The 18,098-nt window shown below is 56.3% G+C and overlaps 1 protein-coding gene across 1 annotated transcript; it reads right to left on the reverse strand.

The window, feature by feature from the left end:
• Positions 1–38: 38 nt before the first annotated feature.
• On the reverse strand, positions 39–17,091 carry LOC306957626 (epithelial discoidin domain-containing receptor 1-like; the record flags this gene model as incomplete). The annotated part of the gene is made up of 10 exons (XM_079551107.1): positions 39–222; positions 2,068–2,222; positions 2,662–2,751; positions 4,167–4,413; positions 6,101–6,287; positions 7,833–7,935; positions 9,383–9,530; positions 12,329–12,557; positions 15,393–15,495; positions 17,016–17,091. Coding segments are annotated over 10 exons (1,522 nt in total), but the record flags the coding sequence as incomplete, so codon positions are not given.
• Positions 17,092–18,098: the final 1,007 nt, after the last annotated feature.

Genomic DNA, 18,098 nt, shown 5'->3' on the forward strand with positions numbered 1-18,098 from the left:
CCCTCTCCACATCCTCCCCTCTCTCCCACCCCCCTCACCAGGCACGGGTGGCACGGGGGGCAGTGGGGGCCGGCTGGGCTCCTGGTACTCCCCCAGGCCGGGGGGGATCCTCTCATAGCGCGGTGGCCCCCAGCCCCCCCCCGCCGTGTTGTTGATGACGACGGTGTCACCCGGCACCGACAGCTGCACCCTCAGCTCCTCCTCTGACGCCCGGCGCTGCGCCTGTTGTGGGGACACGGCGATGAATGACCCCGTTACCCCATTAATTACCCAATTAACCACCCCGTTACCCAGTGAATGACCCCGTTACCCAGTTAACGACCCCATTACCCAGTTAAAGACCCTATTGCCCAATTAATGACCCCATTACCCAATGGATGACCTTATTACCCAAATTAATGACCCCATTACCCAGTTAACGACCCCATTACCCAATGAATGACCCCATTACCCAATGGATGCCCCTATTACCCAAATTAATGACCCCATTACCCAATGGATGACCCTATTACCCAAATTAATGACCCCATTACCCAATTAACGACCCCGTTACCCAATTAACGACACTATTACCCAGTTAAAGACACTATTACCCAAATTAATGACCCCATTACCCCATTAATCACCCCATTACACAATCCGCTATCCAGTGAACGATCCCATTACCCAGTTGGAGACCCCATTACCCAATGGATGACCCTATTACCCAAATTAATTACTCCATTACCCAATTAACGACCCTGTTATCCAGTTAACGGCCCCATTACCCAGTTAACGACCCTATTACCCAAATTAATGACCCCATTACCCAATGGATGACCCTATTACCCAAATTAATGACCCCATTACCCAATTAACGACCCCGTTACCCAATTAACGACACTATTACCCAGTTAAAGACACTATTACCCAAATTAATGACCCCATTACCCCATTAATCACCCCATTACACAATCCGCTATCCAGTGAACGATCCCATTACCCAGTTGGAGACCCCATTACCCAATGGATGACCCTATTACCCAAATTAATTACTCCATTACCCAATTAACGACCCTGTTATCCAGTTAACGGCCCCATTACCCAGTTAACGACCCTATTACCCAATTAATGACCCCATTACCCAATGGATGACCCTATTACCCAATTAACGACCCCATCACCCAACCAATGGCTCCACCACCCCATTAATGGCCCCACCACCCAACCAACCATCCCATTGTTCAATTAATGACCCTATTACCCAAATTAATGACCCCATTACCCCATTAATCACCCCATTACCCAATTAACGACCCCGTTATCCAGTTAATGACCACGTTATCCAGTTAATGACCCCATCACCCAACTGATGGCCTCACCACCCCATTAATGGTCCCCACCACCCAACAACCATCCCATTGTTCAATTAATGACCCCATTACACAATTAATGACCCCATCACCCAACCGATGGCCCCATCACCCCATTAAAGGCCCCCACCACCCAACCAACCATCCCACTGCTCAATTAATGACCCCACTACCCAATGGATGCCCCTGTTACCCAATTAACGACCCCATTACCCAATTAATGACCCCATCACCCAACCAATGGCCCCAACACCCCATTAATGGCCCCACCACCCAACCAACCATCCCACTGCTCAATTAATGGTCCTATTACCCAATGGATGACCCTATTACCCAATTAACGACCCCATCACCCAACCGATGGCCACACCACCCCATTAATGGCCCTACTACCCAACCAACCACCCAATGCCCAATTAATGACCCCATCACCAAATTAACAACCCCATCACCCAATTAACGACCACATCATCCAACCAATGACCCCGTTACCCAATTAATGACCCCATCATCCAATTAACCATCTCATCACACAAGCGATGACCTCATTACCCAACCAACAACCCCATCACACAGTTAATGACCTCATTATCCAATTAATGGCTCCATCACCCAATTAATGACCACATTACCCAATTAACGACCCCATCAGCCAGTTAATGACCTCATTACCCAATCAATCGCCCCATCTCCCCACACTGGGACCCCCGCTCACCTTCCCCAAGATCTTCCTCCAGTGATGCCGCCAGAGGATGAGGACGATGACGGCCAATAGGAGCAGGATGATGGCCACCAGGCAGCCAATCAGGATGGACGTCTGACTGTGATCCTCTTTGGCCACCGGTTGCCCAGCCTTGGGCTCCCAGGGGGCTGCCATGGAGGGAGGGGGGGGGGACACCACCCCTATTGAGCTCCACCTACTGAGCCCCTCCCCTTTAAGCCCCTCCCATTTGAACCACTCCTTTTAAGCCCCGCCCCCTTTAAGCCCCGCCCCATAAGCCCCACCCCAAAAATCCACTCCTCCCCTTTAAGCCCCGCCCACTTGAGGTCCTACTCGTTACACCCACCCCTTTAAGCTCCACCCCTCCAAGCGCCGCCCCTTTATGCCCCTCACCCTCCTTTAAGCCCCGCCCCCTTTACGACCCACCAATCAGAGCCCCCCCTTCAAGCCCCTCCCCTCTCCTTAAGCCCCGCCCCATTAAGGCCCATTCATTGAAATCCTGCTCCCGTCAAGCCCCGCCCCCTTTAAGCCCCACCCCTTAAATCCCCGCCCCTCCTTTAAGCCCCGCCTCCTTTAAGCCCCACCCACCCGAGGTGCTGTGATTGGTTGCTTCCAGGGGGGTCTCTGGGGAGGCTGCCTGGCTCCCCCCGCTGGCAGCCATGGATTCTTCCACCACATCTGCATGGGGAGAGCCTTAACGAAGCAGCTAACGAAGGGCGGGGCCAGGATCCCCACCTCGTTAACTAATTAGTGCAGTGGTCAGTGGGCTGTGGGTTGGCTGGGGCTGTCACCTAATTAACGAGCTCACTGGCCAATTAGTGATTTTGTCGCTATTTAACGACCTCGTGACCCAACGAACGGCCCCATCGCCCAATTAATGACTCCAGCACCCAATTAATGACCCATCAACCAATTAATGACCCCACCTCCCAAGTAACGACCACTCCACCCAACCAATCAACCAATCACCACCAGACTAATGACCCCACCACTTCATTAATGACCCCACTGCTTAATTAATGACCCCACCACCCAACTAATGATCCCTCCACCCAACCAATCAACCCATCACCTAATTAATGACCTCATCACTTAATGAGTGACCCCACCACCAGACTAATGACCCCATCACTTAATTAATGACCCCACCATTTAATGAGTGACCCCACCACCAGACTAATGACCCCATCACTTAATTAATGACCCCACCACTTAATGAGTGACCCCACCACCAGACTAATGACCCCACCACTTAATGAGTGACCTCACCACCAGACTAATGACCCCTTCACTTAATTAATGACCCCACCACTTAATGAGTGACCCCACCACCAGACTAATAACCCCATCACTTAATTAATGACCCCACCACTTAATGAGTGACCCCACCACCAGACTAATGACCCCACCACTTAATTAATGACCCCACCACTTAATGAGTGACCCCACCACCAGACTAATAACCCCACCACTTAATTAATGACCCCACCACCAGACTAATGACCCCATCAATTAATGAGTGACCCCACCACCAGACTAATGACCCCATCACTTAATTAATGACCCCACCACTTAATGAGTGACCCCACCACCAGACTAATGACCCCATCACTTAATGAGTGACCCCACCACTTAATGAGTGACCCCACCACCAGACTAATGACCCCATCAATTAATGAGTGACCCCAGCACTTAATGAGTGACCCCACCACCAGACTAATAACCCCACCACTTAATGAGTGACCCCACCACCAGACTAATAACCCCATCACTTAATTAATGACCCCACCACTTAATGAGTGACCCCACCACCAGACTAATGACCCCACCACCTAATGAGTGACCCCACCACCAGACTAATAACCCCACCACTTAATTAATGACCCCACCACCAGACTAATGACCCCATCAATTAATGAGTGACCCCACCACCAGACTAATGACCCCTTCACTTAATTAATGACCCCATCACTTAATGAGTGACCCCACCACCAGACTAATGACCCCATCACTTAATTAATGACCCCACCACTTAATGAGTGACCCCACCACCAGACTAATGACCCCACCACTTAATTAATGACCTCACCCACCGGACACGAAGGCGACCTCGCTGAAGAGCATCCATTCACCAGCAAAGAAAAAACGGCACCTAACGAAGCGTGCCCGGCGTCCCCCTAACGGCACGGTGACCCAACGGGCTCTTGGGTCCCCACTTGTCCCCTCGGGGTGGTGGGGGGCGCTGGGGGGCTCCCAGGGGGCGTCCAGGCTGTGTTTGAAGCTGCACTCCACCGCCTTGAAGATGCTCACCCCCCTCGTGTGCATGTTGTTGCAGTGAACCTGGGGGTGGGGGTAGGGGGCTGTCCTGGGTGGTCCTGGGGGTGTCTCCCCCATAGCTCATCTTCTCCGGTCCAAACGATGGACCCATCACCTGACTAACGGCCCCATAACCCAGCCTGCCAGCCCATAACGCAACCAGCCATCCCATAATGTGGCCACTGACCCCATAACCCAACCATTGACCCCATAACCCAACCACTGACCTCATCACCCAGCCATCCAGCCCATAACACAACCAGCCATCCCATAATGCAACTATTGACCCCATTACCCAACCATTGACCCCATAACCCAGCCACCCAGCCCATAACACAACCAGCCATCCCATAATACAACTATTGACCCCATTACCCAACCATTGACCCCATAACCCAGCCATCCAGCCCATAACAAAACCAGCCATCCCATAATCAGACTACTGACCCCATAACCCAACCATTGACTTAATCACCCAGCCACCCAGCCCATAACACAACCAGCCATCCCATAATGTGACCGATGACATCATAACCCAACCATTGACCCCATCACCCAACCATCCAGCCCATAACTCAACCAGCCATCCCATAATGAGGCCACTGACCCCATAACCCAACCACTGACCCCATCACCCAACCATTGACCCCATAACCCAACCATTGACTTAATCACCCAGCCACCCAGCCCATAACACAACCAGCCATCCCATAATGCAACTATTGACCCCATAACCCAACCATTGACCCCATAACCCAGCCATCCAGCCCATAACACAACCAGCCATCCCATAATGAGGCCACTGACCCCATAACCCAACCATTGACCCCATTGCCCAACCATTGACCTCATCACCCAGCCATCCAGCCCATAACACAACCAGCCATCCCATAATGTGGCCACTGACCCCATAATCCAACCACTGACCCCTTAACCTAACCACTGACCCCATAACCCAACCATTGACTTAATCACCCAGCCAACCAGCCCGTAATACAACCAGCCATCCCATAATGCGACTGATGACCCCATAACCCAATTACTGACCCCATAACCCATCCACTGACCCCTTAACACAACCATAGACCCTATTGCCCAACCATTAACCCTGTTACCCAGCCATCCAGCTCATAACACAACCAGCCATCCCATAACTCAAGCAATCACCCCACCACCCAACCAACCACCCCATAACCCAACCAACCACCCCATCACCCTACCACAGACCCCATTACTCAACATACCACCCCATCACCCAACCATTCACCCCATAACTCAACCAACCACCCCATCACCCAACCACTGACCCCATCACACAACCATTCATCCCACAACTCAACTAACCACCCCATAACCCAACCGAGGACCCCATCACCCAACCACCAACCCCATAACCCAACCACTGACCCCATAACCCAGCCAACCACCCCATAACTCAACCAACCACCCCATCACCCAACCATTCACCCCATCACCCAGCCAACCACCCCATCACCCAACCATTCACCCCATAACCCAGCCAACCACCCCATCACCCAACCATTCACCCCATAACCCAACCAACCACCCCATCACCCAACCAAGCACCCCATCACCCAACCACCAACCCCATAACCCAACCACTGACCCCATCACCCAACCATTCACCCCACAACTCAACCAACCACCCCGTCACCCCACCACAGACCCCATCACCCGACCATTGGGGTACCTGCATGGCGTGGAACATCCGCAGCTGCTCAAACTCAAACTCGAGCTCCACACGGGGCTGGGGGCCTTGGGGTCTCCTCCAGCCCACGTAGTCGTAACCTGGCCAAAGCCGTCGCTCTCGGCTCCGTGTGAAATCATCCAACCCCAAAACCCCATCTGCCAGCTGGCCCAGGCCCCCGTAGAGCAACCTGGGGACAGCAGGGGGTCCTGTCACCCACGGGGACCCTGCCCCTCTCACCTGGGTGGCACTCGTGACACCTGGAGATGGGTTGGGGACGTTTGGAGGAGGTTGGGGACGGTTTGGGGACATTTAGGGGTGGTTTGGGGACAATTGGGGGATGGTTTGGGAACACCTGGGGATGGCCATCGCTGGCTGGGGACACTTGGGGACATTTAGGGGTGGTTTGGGGGCATTTAGGGATGGTTTGGGGACATTTAGGGGTGGTTTGGGGACAATTTGGGAACACCTGGGGATGGCCATCCCCTGGCTGGGGACATTTGGGGACACTTGGGGACACTTGGGGACAGTTTGGGGACATTTAGAGGTGGTTTGGGGACAATTTGGGGATGGACTGGGAACACCTGGGGATGGCCGTCACTGGTTGGGGACACATGGGGACAATTTGGGGACATTTAGGGATGGTTTGGGGATGATTTGGGAACACCTAGGGATGGCCATCCTTGGTTGGGGACATTTGGGGACAGTTTGGGGACATTTAGGGGTGGTTTGGGGACAATTGGGGGATGGTTTGGGAACACCTGGGGATGGCCATCGCTGGCTGGGGACACTTGGGGACACTTGGGGACATTTAGGGGTGGTTTGGGGGCATTCAGGGATGGTTTGGGGACAATTTGGGAACACCTGGGGATGGCCATCCTTGGTTGGGGACATTTGGGGACAGTTTGGGGACATTTAGGGGTGGTTTGGGGGCATTTAGGGGTGGTTTGGGGACAATTTGGGAACACCTGGGGATGGCCATCCCCTGGCTGGGGACATTTGGGGACACTTGGGGACACTTGGGGACAGTTTGGGGACATTTAGAGGTGGTTTGGGGACAATTTGGGGATGGACTGGGAACACCTGGGGATGGCCGTCACTGGTTGGGGACACATGGGGACAATTTGGGGACATTTAGGGATGGTTTGGGGATGATTTGGGAACACCTAGGGATGGCCATCCTTGGTTGGGGACATTTGGGGACAGTTTGGGGACATTTAGGGGTGGTTTGGGGACAATTGGGGGATGGTTTGGGAACACCTGGGGATGGTCATCGCTGGCTGGGGACACTTGGGGACATTTAGGGGTGGTTTGGGGACATTCAGGGATGGTTTGGGGACAATTTGGGAACACCTGGGGATGGCCATCCCCTGGCTGGGGACATTTGGGGACACTTGTGGACACTTGGGGACAGTTTGGGGACATTTAGGGATGGTTTGGGGATGATTTGGGAACACCTAGGGATGGCCATCCCTGGTTGGGAACATTTGGGGACATTTAGGGGTGGTTTGGGGGCATTTAGGGGTGTTTTGGGGACAATTTGGGGACGGTTTGAGAACACAGAGAGGTTGGAGACGCTTGGGGACAGTTTGGGGACACCACAGGATGGCCTGTGGACAATTTGGGGTCAATCTGGGGACACTTAGGGATGGTTTGGGGGGAGCACGTGGTCAAATGCTGGATGGGGACAGCTGGGGACAAGTTGGGGACAAGTCGGGGACATTTGGGGACTCACGGTCCGGCGCTGTCGCCATCATAGGTGGAGTCATTGAGGACGATGGTTGTGGGGTGAAGGGACATGGTGTGTCCCCGTGGCGCGGTGTAGGACAGCAGCCCGGCTGGGGACAGGGATGTGTCACCATGGGGACACCATGGGGACACCCCGAGGTGACACAAGGTGACAATAGGAAGGTTGGGGGGGGGGGGGTGATATGGGGTGAGGTGGGGTGAGATGGGGTGACATGGAGTGACGGGAGGTGACACGAGGGGACATGGGGGGACGTGAGGTGACACAAGGTGACATAGGGTGACAGAAGATGGCACAGGGTGACCTGGGGTGGCATGGGGTGACACAGAGTGGCGCAAGGTGACACAAAGTGAGATAAGGTGACCTGGGGTGACATGGGGTGACACTGGGAGATGTGGGATGACACAAGGTGACATAGGGTGACACAGGGTGACCTGGGGTCACACGGGGTGACACAAGGTGACACAAAGTGAGGCAAGGTGACCTGGGGTGACGTGGAGTGATGTGAGGTGACATGGGGGGACGTGAGGTGACCTGGGGTGACACAAGGTGACACAGGGTGACATTGGGTGACAGGAGATGGCACAGGGTGACATGGGGTGACATGGGATGACACTGGGTGACACGAGGTGACACAAGGTGACATTGGGTGATGAGAGGTGGCACAGAGTGACACAAAGTGAGACGAGGTGACCTGGGGTGACAAGAGATGACATGGGGTGACATTGAGTGACATGGGGTGACACAGGGTAACACAAAGTGAGACAAGTGACCTGGGGTGACATGGGGTGACACATGGTGACATTGGGTGACGTGGGATGACAGGAGATGGCACAGGGTGACACGGGGTGAGGTTGGGTGACGTTGGGTGACACAGGGTGGCAAGGGGTGACACAGGGGGACATGAGGTGACGTTGGGTGACATGGGGTGACATTGGGTGACATGGAGTGACATGAGGTGACACGAGGTGACATGGGGTGACAGGAGATGGCACAGGGTGACACGGGGTGACATCGGGTGACATTGGGTGACACAAGGTGACACAAGGTGGCATCAGCTGATGAGAGGTGGCACAGGGCGACGCAAAGTGAGACAAGTGACCTGGGGTGACGTGGGGTGACACAAGGTGACATTGGGTGACGTGGGATGACAGGAGATGGCACAGGGTGACATGGGGTGACACTGGGTGACATTGGGTGACACAGGGTGGCAAGGGGTGACACAGGGTGACATGGGGTGACATGGAGTGACATGGAGTGACATGAGGTGACACGAGGTGACATGGGGTGACGGCAGATGGCACAGGGTGACATGGGGTGACACTGGGTGACATTGGGTGACACCGGGTGACATCAGGTGACATGGGCTGACATGAGGTTCCACTGGGTGACATGGGGTGACAGGAGGTGGCACAGGGTGACACGGGATGATGTGAGATGACATGGGCTGACATTGGGTGACATTGGTTGACACAGGGTGGCAAGAGGTGACACGGGGTGACACTGGGTGACACGGGGTGACATGAGGTGACACCGACCATCCCAGGGACATCCGTAGAGCTCCAGCCGCAGGCAGACGCTCATTGCTCGGGGGGCGCGGGGGTGAACCCGCAGTGCCACCGCCACCAGGGGGGGGGACAGATCCTTCAGCACCACCCCCTGCGGGTCCTCATTGCCACCGATCACCTGCGGGGTCACCCAAAGTGTCCCCAAGGTCCCCCGATGTCACTTCGCCACCCTCAAAGCCCCCCCAGGATGTCCCCAAGGTTCTCCCGTGGCATCTCACCACCCAACAGTTCTCAAGGTCCCCGAGTTGTCCCCAAGGTCCCCCATGGCATCCCACAACCCTCAGTGTCCCCAAAGTGACCCCAAGATCCTCCCATGTCACTTCACCACCCCAATGTCCCCAAAGTGCCCCCAAGGTCTCCTGTCCCATCTCACCACCCCAAAGTTCTCAAGGTCCCCGAGTTGTCCCCAAAGTCCCCCATGGCATCCCACAACCCCCAGTGTCCCCAAAGTGTCCCCAAGATCTCCCATGTCACTTCACCATCCCAATGTCCCCAAAGTGTCCCCAAGATCTCCCATGTCACTTCACCACCCCAACGTCCCCAAAGTGTCCCCAAGATCTCCCACGTCACTTCACCACCCCAATGTCCCCAAAGTGCCCCCAAGGTCTCCTGTCCCATCTCACCACCCCGAAGTTCTCAAGGTCCCCAACTTGTCCCCAAGGTCCCCCATGGCATCCCACAACCCCCAGTGTCCCCAAAGTGTCCCCAAGATCTCCCATGTCACCTCACCACCCCAAGTGTCCCCAAAGTGTCCCCAAGATCTCCCATGTCACTTCACCACCCCAAGTGTCCCCAAAGTGTCCCCAAGATCCTCCCATGTCACTTCACCACCCCAATGTCCCCAAAGTGCCCCCAAGGTCTCCTGTCCCATCTCACCACCCCAAAGTTCTCAAGGTCCCCAACTTGTCCCCAAGGTCCCCCATGGCATCCCACAACCCCCAGTGTCCCCAAAGTGTCCCCAAGATCCTCCCATGTCACTTCACCATCCCAATGTCCCCAAAGTGTCCCCAAGATCTCCCATGTCACTTCACCACCCCAAGTGTCCCCAAAGTGTCCCCAAGATCTCCCATGTCACTTCACCACCCCAATGTCCCCAAAGTGTCCCCAAGATCCTCCCATGTCACCTCACCACCCCAAGTGTCCCCAAAGTGTCCCCAAGATCTCCCATGTCACTTCACCACCCCAATGTCCCCAAAGTGTCCCCAAGATCTCCTGTCCCATCTCACCACCCCGAAGTTCTCAAGGTCCCCAACTTGTCCCCAAGGTCCCCCATGGCATCCCACAACCCCCAGTGTCCCCAAAGTGTCCCCAAGATCCTCCCATGTCATCTCACCACCCCAAGTGTCCCCAAAGTGTCCCCAAGATCTCCCATGTCACTTCACCACCCCAATGTCCCCAAAGTGCCCCCAAGATCTTCCCATGTCACTTCACCACCCCAATGTCCCCAAAGTGTCCCCAAGATCTTCCCATGTCACTTCACCACCCCAATGTCCCCAAAGTGTCCCCAAGATCTCCCATGTCATCTCACCACCCCAAGTGTCCCCAAAGTGTCCCCAAGATCTCCCATGTCACTTCACCACCCCAATGTCCCCAAAGTGCCCCCAAGATCTTCCCATGTCACTTCACCACCCCAATGTCCCCAAAGTGCCCCCAAGGTCTCCTGTCCCATCTCACCACCCCAAAGTTCTCAAGGTCCCCGAGTTGTCCCCAAGGTCCCCCATGGCATCCCACAACCCCCAGTGTCCCCAAAGTGTCCCCAAGATCCTCCCATGTCACTTCACCACCCCAAGTGTCCCCAAAGTGTCCCCAAGATCTCCCATGTCACTTCACCACCCCAACGTCCCCAAAGTGTCCCCAAGATCTCCCACGTCACTTCACCACCCCAATGTCCCCAAAGTGCCCCCAAGGTCTCCTGTCCCATCTCACCACCCCGAAGTTCTCAAGGTCCCCAACTTGTCCCCAAGGTCCCCCATGGCATCCCACAACCCCCAGTGTCCCCAAAGTGTCCCCAAGATCTCCCATGTCACCTCACCACCCCAAGTGTCCCCAAAGTGTCCCCAAGATCTCCCATGTCACTTCACCACCCCAAGTGTCCCCAAAGTGTCCCCAAGATCTTCCCATGTCACTTCACCACCCCAATGTCCCCAAAGTGCCCCCAAGGTCTCCTGTCCCATCTCACCACCCAACAGTTGTCAAGGTCCCCGAGTTGTCCCCAAGGTCCCCCATGGCATCCCACAACCCCCAGTGTCCCCACAGTGTCCCCAAGATCCTCCCATGTCACTTCATCACCCCAATGTCCCCAAGGTGTCCCCGAAGTCCCCAGGAGTCACCAAGGTCCTCCCATGTCATCTCACTGCCCCAATGTTCTCAAGGTTCCCAAGTTGTCCCCAAGGTGCCCCCAAGTTGACCCCAAAGTGTCCCCAAAGTGTCCCCAACATCTCCCTCATCTTCCCATCACCCCAACATCCCCCAAGGTGACCCCAAGACCCCAATGCCACCTCCACATCCCCACGTGCCCGAGGTGTCCCCAAGGTGTCCCCAAGGTCCTCAAGGTCCCCCACGTCACCTCAGCACCCCAATGACCCCAAAGTGCCCCCAACATCTCCCACATCCTCCCACCAAACCAACATCCCCCAAGGTGACCCCAAGACCTCAATGTCACCTCCACATCCCCATGTGCCCAAAGTGTCCCAAAAGTGTCCCCAAAGTCCCTCACGTCACCTTGGCCACCCAATGACCCCAAAGTGTCCCCAACATCTCCCACATCCTCCCACCACCCCAACACCCCCAAAGTCCCAATGCCACCTCCACATCCCCACGTGCCCAAAGCGTCCCCAAGGTCCCCCCCACCCACAGAGGCCCTCAGCACAGCGTCCCCAAGGTCCCCGTGTTGTCCCCACGTCCCCTGGTTGTCACCTCGGTGCCCCATCGGTCCCTCCATGGCAGCCAGAGGTTCCGGTCTCGGCTGTAACGGAGGCGGTAGGTTTGGGCAAATTCCTTGCCGTGGCCACCAGCGTGTCGTCCCTGTGTCCCCACCAGTGTCACCAAGTGTAGGTGACCAAGGTCCACCTGCAGGAATTCTTCTTCATCCGGGAACACCGGGCCGGCGGGACACCAAGCGCCGTCCCCGTCATTGCGACCTAATCTGGGGGGCGGGGGGGGGACAGATTGGGGACATCTTGGGGATGTGGGGACGCTTGGGGGTTGTGAAACTTATGGGGACATTCTGGGGGCATCTTGGGGGCACCTTGGGGACGTGGGGACACTGGGGGGAGAAGTGAATCCTATGGGGACATCTTGGGGATGTGGGGACATTTGGGGGATGTGAAACTTATGGGGACATCTTGGGGACGTAGGGTCATCTTGGGGGCATCTTGGGGGCACCTTGGGGACGTGGGGACACTGGGGGGGAAAAGTGAATCCTATGGGGACATCTTGGGGACGTGGGGACATCTTGGGGGCATCTTGGGGGCACCTTGGGGACGTGGGGACACTGGGGGGGAAAAGTGAATCCTATGGGGACATCTTGGGGACATGGGGACGCTTGGGGGATGTGAAACTTATGGAGACATCTTGGGGACGTGGGGACGTTTGGGGGATATAAATCCTATGGGGACATCTTGGGGACGTGGGGACATCTTGGGGACATCTTGGGGACATCTTGGGGACATGCTGGGGGCATTTGGGGGATGTGAAACCTATGGGGACATCTTGGGGACGTAGGGTCATCTTGGGGGCAGCTTGGGGACGTGGGGACACTGGGGGGAGAAGCGAATCCTATGGGGACATCTTGGGGATGTGGGGACATTTGGGGATGTGAAACTTATGGGGACATCTTGGGGACGTGGGGACATTGGGGGATGTGAATCTTATGGGGACATCTTGGGGACGTGGGGACATCCTGGGGACATCTTGGGGACATGCTGGGGGCATTTGGGGGATGTGAAACCTATGGGGACATCTTGGGGACGTGGGGTCATCTTGGGGGCATCTTGGGGGCACCTTGGGGATGTGGGAACACTGGGGGAGAAAAGTGAATCCTATGGGGACATCTTGGGGACATGGGGACGCTTGGGGGATGTGAAACCTATGGGGACATGTTGGGGACGTGGGGACATTGGGGGATGTGAATCCTATGGGGACATGTTGGGGACGTGGGGACATCCTGGGGGCATCTTGGGGACATGCTGGGGGCATTTGGGGGATGTGAAACCTATGGGGACATCTTGGGGACATAGGGTCATCTTGGGGGCATCTTGGGGGCATCTTGGGGATGTGGGGACACTGGGGGGAGAAGTGAATCCTATGGGGACATCTTGGGGATGTGGGGACATTTGGGGGATGTGAAACTTATGGGGACATGTTGGGGACGTAGGGTCATCTTGGGGGCATCTTGGGGGCACCTTGGGGACGTGGGGACACTGGGGGGGAAAAGTGAATCCTATGGGGACATCTTGGGGACGTGGGGACATCTTGGGGGCATCTTGGGGGCACCTTGGGGACGTGGGGACACTGGGGGGGAAAAGTGAATCCTATGGGGACATCTTGGGGACATGGGGACGCTTGGGGGATGTGAAACTTATGGAGACATCTTGGGGACGTGGGGACGTTTGGGGGATATAAATCCTATGGGGACATCTTGGGGACGTGGGGACATCTTGGGGACATCTTGGGGACATCTTGGGGACATGCTGGGGGCATTTGGGGGATGTGAAACCTATGGGGACATCTTGGGGACGTAGGGTCATCTTGGGGGCATCTTGGGGGCAGCTTGGGGACGTGGGGACACTGGGGGGAGAAGCGAATCCTATGGGGACATCTTGGGGATGTGGGGACATTTGGGGATGTGAAACTTATGGGGACATCTTGGGGACGTGGGGACATCCTGGGGACATCTTGGGGACATGCTGGGGGCATTTGGGGGATGTGAAACCTATGGGGACATGTTGGGGACGTGGGGACATCTTGGGGGCATCTTGGGGGCACCTTGGGGACGTGGGGACACTGGGGGGAGAAGTGAATCCTATGGGGACATCTTGGGGACATGGGGACATCCTGGGGGCATCTTGGGGGCAGCTTGGGGACGTGGGGACACTGGGGGGAGAAGTGAATCCTATGGGGACATCTTGGGGATGTGGGGACATTTGGGGGATGTGAAACTTATGGGGACATCTTGGGGACGTGGGGACATCTTGGGGGCATCTTGGGGGCACCTTAGGGACGTGGGGACACTGGGGGGGAAAAGTGAATCCTATGGGGACATCTTGGGGATGTGGGGACGTCTGGGGGATGTGAATCCTATGGGGACATCTTGGGGACGTGGGGACATCCTGGGGGCATCTTGGGGACATCTTGGGGACATTTGGGGGATGTGAAACCTAGGGGGACTTCTTGGGGACGTGGGGACGTTTGGGGGAGAAGTGAATCCTGGGGGGACATGGGGCCATCTTGGGGACATCTTTGGGGATGTGAATCCTGGGGGGACATCTTGGGGACATGGTGACACCTGGGGTCATCACTGGGGGCATGGGGATACCTTGGGGACATCGTGGGGACATGGGAACACTTGGGGGAGGTGAATTCTATGGGAACCTCTTGGGGACATGGGGACATTTGAGGGATCTGAATCCTATGGGGACATCTTGGCGACACCTTGGGGACAGCGGGGACATCTTGGGGACATGGGGACATTTGGGGTCATCGCTGGGGGCATGGGGATACTTTGGGGACATCGTGGGGACGTGGGGACATTTGGGGGGGGGATCTGAATCCTATGGGGACATGGGGGCATCGTGGGGACATCTTGGGGACATGGGGACACTTGGGGGATGCGAATCCTTGGGGGACATCTTGGGGTCATGAGGGCCATACTGGGCCGAACTGGTTTGTATTGGTCTGTACTGGTCTATACTGGTTTATACTGGTTTATACTGGTTCATACTGGTCTATACTGGTTTATACTGGTTTATACTGGTCCTACCGGCCGTGCTGTGCAGCGGTGGAGTCGGACCAGGAGCTGGAGGCTGAGAGGTGGCTGTCAGGGATGGAACCGTCCTGCATCCCCAGGGCAAAGCGACAGCGGGCTGGGGACAGCAGGGGACATCAGGGGACATCAAGGGACAGCAGGGGAGAGCAGGGGACATCAGGGGACAGCAGGGGACATCAGGGTACATCAGGGGACCTCAGGGGACCTCAGGGGACATCAAGGGACAGCAGGGGGACATCATCATGGGGATGGGGACATCAGGAGGACAGCAGGGGACAACAGGGGACATCAGGGGACAGCAGGGGACAGCAGGGGACATCAGGAGGACAGCAGGGGACAGCAGGGGACATTGTGGGGATGTCATTGTTGGGGACATCATCATGGGGATGGGGACATGATGGGGACAGCAGGGGACAGCAGGGGACATTGTGGGGATGTCATTGTTGGGGACATCATCATGGGGATGGGGACATGATGGGGACAGCAAGGGACAGCAGGGGACATTGTGGGGACATCATGGGGACATCAATGGGGATGGGAACATCATGGGGACATCGTGGGGACATCGTGGGGACACCATTGGTGGGGACATCAGTGAGGATCACCATAGGTCCCATATGACCTATAGGCCCCCTTAGGTCCTTTATGGTCCCTTATCAATCCTTATGGGCCCCATAGGTCCCTTATGGTTCCCATAGCCCTTTGTGGATCCTATAGGTCCCATGTGACCCCCCCCAGAGCCCTCTCTGGCCCCTATAAGGTCCTGTATGACCTCCCATGGACCCTACAGACCCCATAGGTCCCTTATGGTCCTTATCAACCCTACAGACCCCATGGTGTCCCCATAGACCCCTATGGATTTTACCGGTCCCATATGAATCCCCAGAGCCCTTTATGGCCCCTATAGGTCCTGTGTAGCCTCTATGGACCCTATGGCCCCCATAGGTCCCTTATGGTCCCTTATCAACCCTACAGACCCCATAGGTCCCTTATGGTCCCTTATTGACCCTACAGACCCCATAGGTCCCTTATGGTCCTTTATCAACCCTAAGGACCCCATAGGTCCCTTATGGCCCCTTATCAACCCTAAGGACCCCGTATGTCCCTTATGGTCCTTTATTGACCCTATGGACCCCATAGGTCCCTTATGGTCCTTTATCAACCCTAAGGACCCCATAGGTCCCTTATGGTCCCTTATCAACCCTAAGGACCCCATAGGTCCCTTATGGTCCCTTATCAACCCTAAGGACCCCATAGGTCCCTTATGGTCCTTTATCAACCCTAAGGACCCCATAGGTCCCTTATGGTCCTTTATCAACCCTAAGGACCCCATAGGTCCCTTATGGTCCTTTATCAACCCTAAGGACCCCATAGGTCCCTTATGGTCCTTTATCAACCCTAAGGACCCCATAGGTCCCTTATGGTCCTTTACCAACCCTAAGGACCCCATAGGTTCCTTATGGTCCCTTATCAACCCTAAAAACCCCATAGGTTCCTTATGGTCCCTTTTCAACCCTATGGGCCCTATAGATCTCCTATATGCCCCCCTCTTCCACCTTTATGTCCTCTATAGGACCCATAGGCCCCTCTCAACCCCCCCCCCCCCATAGCTCTCACCCAGGTCCAGGTCCAGCCCTGCCCCCAAAGCAGGCAGCACCACCAGGAGGGGGAGGGGCAGTGGGACCCCCCCCATTGGCCCCTCCGGATCTGCAGAGAGTAATATGGGGGGGGGGGGTCACTGGTAGAGCCCCCAATAACCCCCCACTGCCCCCCAGTACCCCCCACTGCCCCCCATTATCTCCCAGTTCCTCCCAGTAGCCCACCAGTTCCCCCCACTCCCTTCCAGTATCCCCACTGCCCCCCATTATCTCCCCGTTCCTCCCAGTAACCCACCAGTAGCCCACCAGATCCCCCCAGTCCCTCCCAGTTCCTCCCCCTGCTCCCCATTGCCTCCCATTATCTCCCAGTTTCCTCCCAGTAGCTCACCAGTTGCCCCTCTGTTCCCCCCCCCAGTCCCTCCCAGTCCCTCCCAGTACCCCCACTGCCCCCCATTATCTCCCAATTTCCTCCCAGTAGCCCACCAGTTGCTCCCAGTCCCTCCCAATTCCTCCCCCTACTCCCCATTGCCTCCCGTTATCTCCCAGTTTCCTCCCAGTAGCCCACCAGTTGCTCCTCCGCTCCCCCCCAGTCTCTCCCAGTAACCCACCAGTCCCTCCCAGTCCCTCCAGTCCCTCCCAGTACCCCCACTACTCCACATTACCCCCCAGTTCCCTTCCAGTAACCCACCAGTTGCCTCCCAGTTCCCCCCCCCAGTCCCTCCCAGTAGCCCACCAGTCCCCCAGTCCCTCCCAGTACCCCCTACTGCCTCCCATTACCTTCCAGTTCCCTCCCAGTAGCCCCCCAGTCCCTCCCAGTAGCCAACCAGTCCCCCAGTCCCTCCCAGTCCCCCCACTGGTCCCCATTACCTCCCAGTTCCCTCCCAGTAACCCACCAGTTGCCCCTCAGTTCCCCTCCCAGTCCCCCCAGTCCCTCCCAGTTCCTTCCCCTGCTCCCCGTTATCTCCCAGTTCCCTCCCAGTACCCCCACTGCCCCCCATTACCTCCCAGTTCCCTCCCAGTAGCCCCCCAGTCCCTCCCAGTAGCCCACCAGTTGCCCCTCAGTTCCCCCCCCAGTTCCTCCCAGTTCCCTCCACTGCCCCCC

This window comes from Tetrao urogallus (genome assembly GCF_951394365.1).
Source record: "Tetrao urogallus genome assembly, contig: scaffold_251, whole genome shotgun sequence".
Classification (NCBI taxonomy): domain Eukaryota; kingdom Metazoa; phylum Chordata; class Aves; order Galliformes; family Phasianidae; genus Tetrao; species Tetrao urogallus.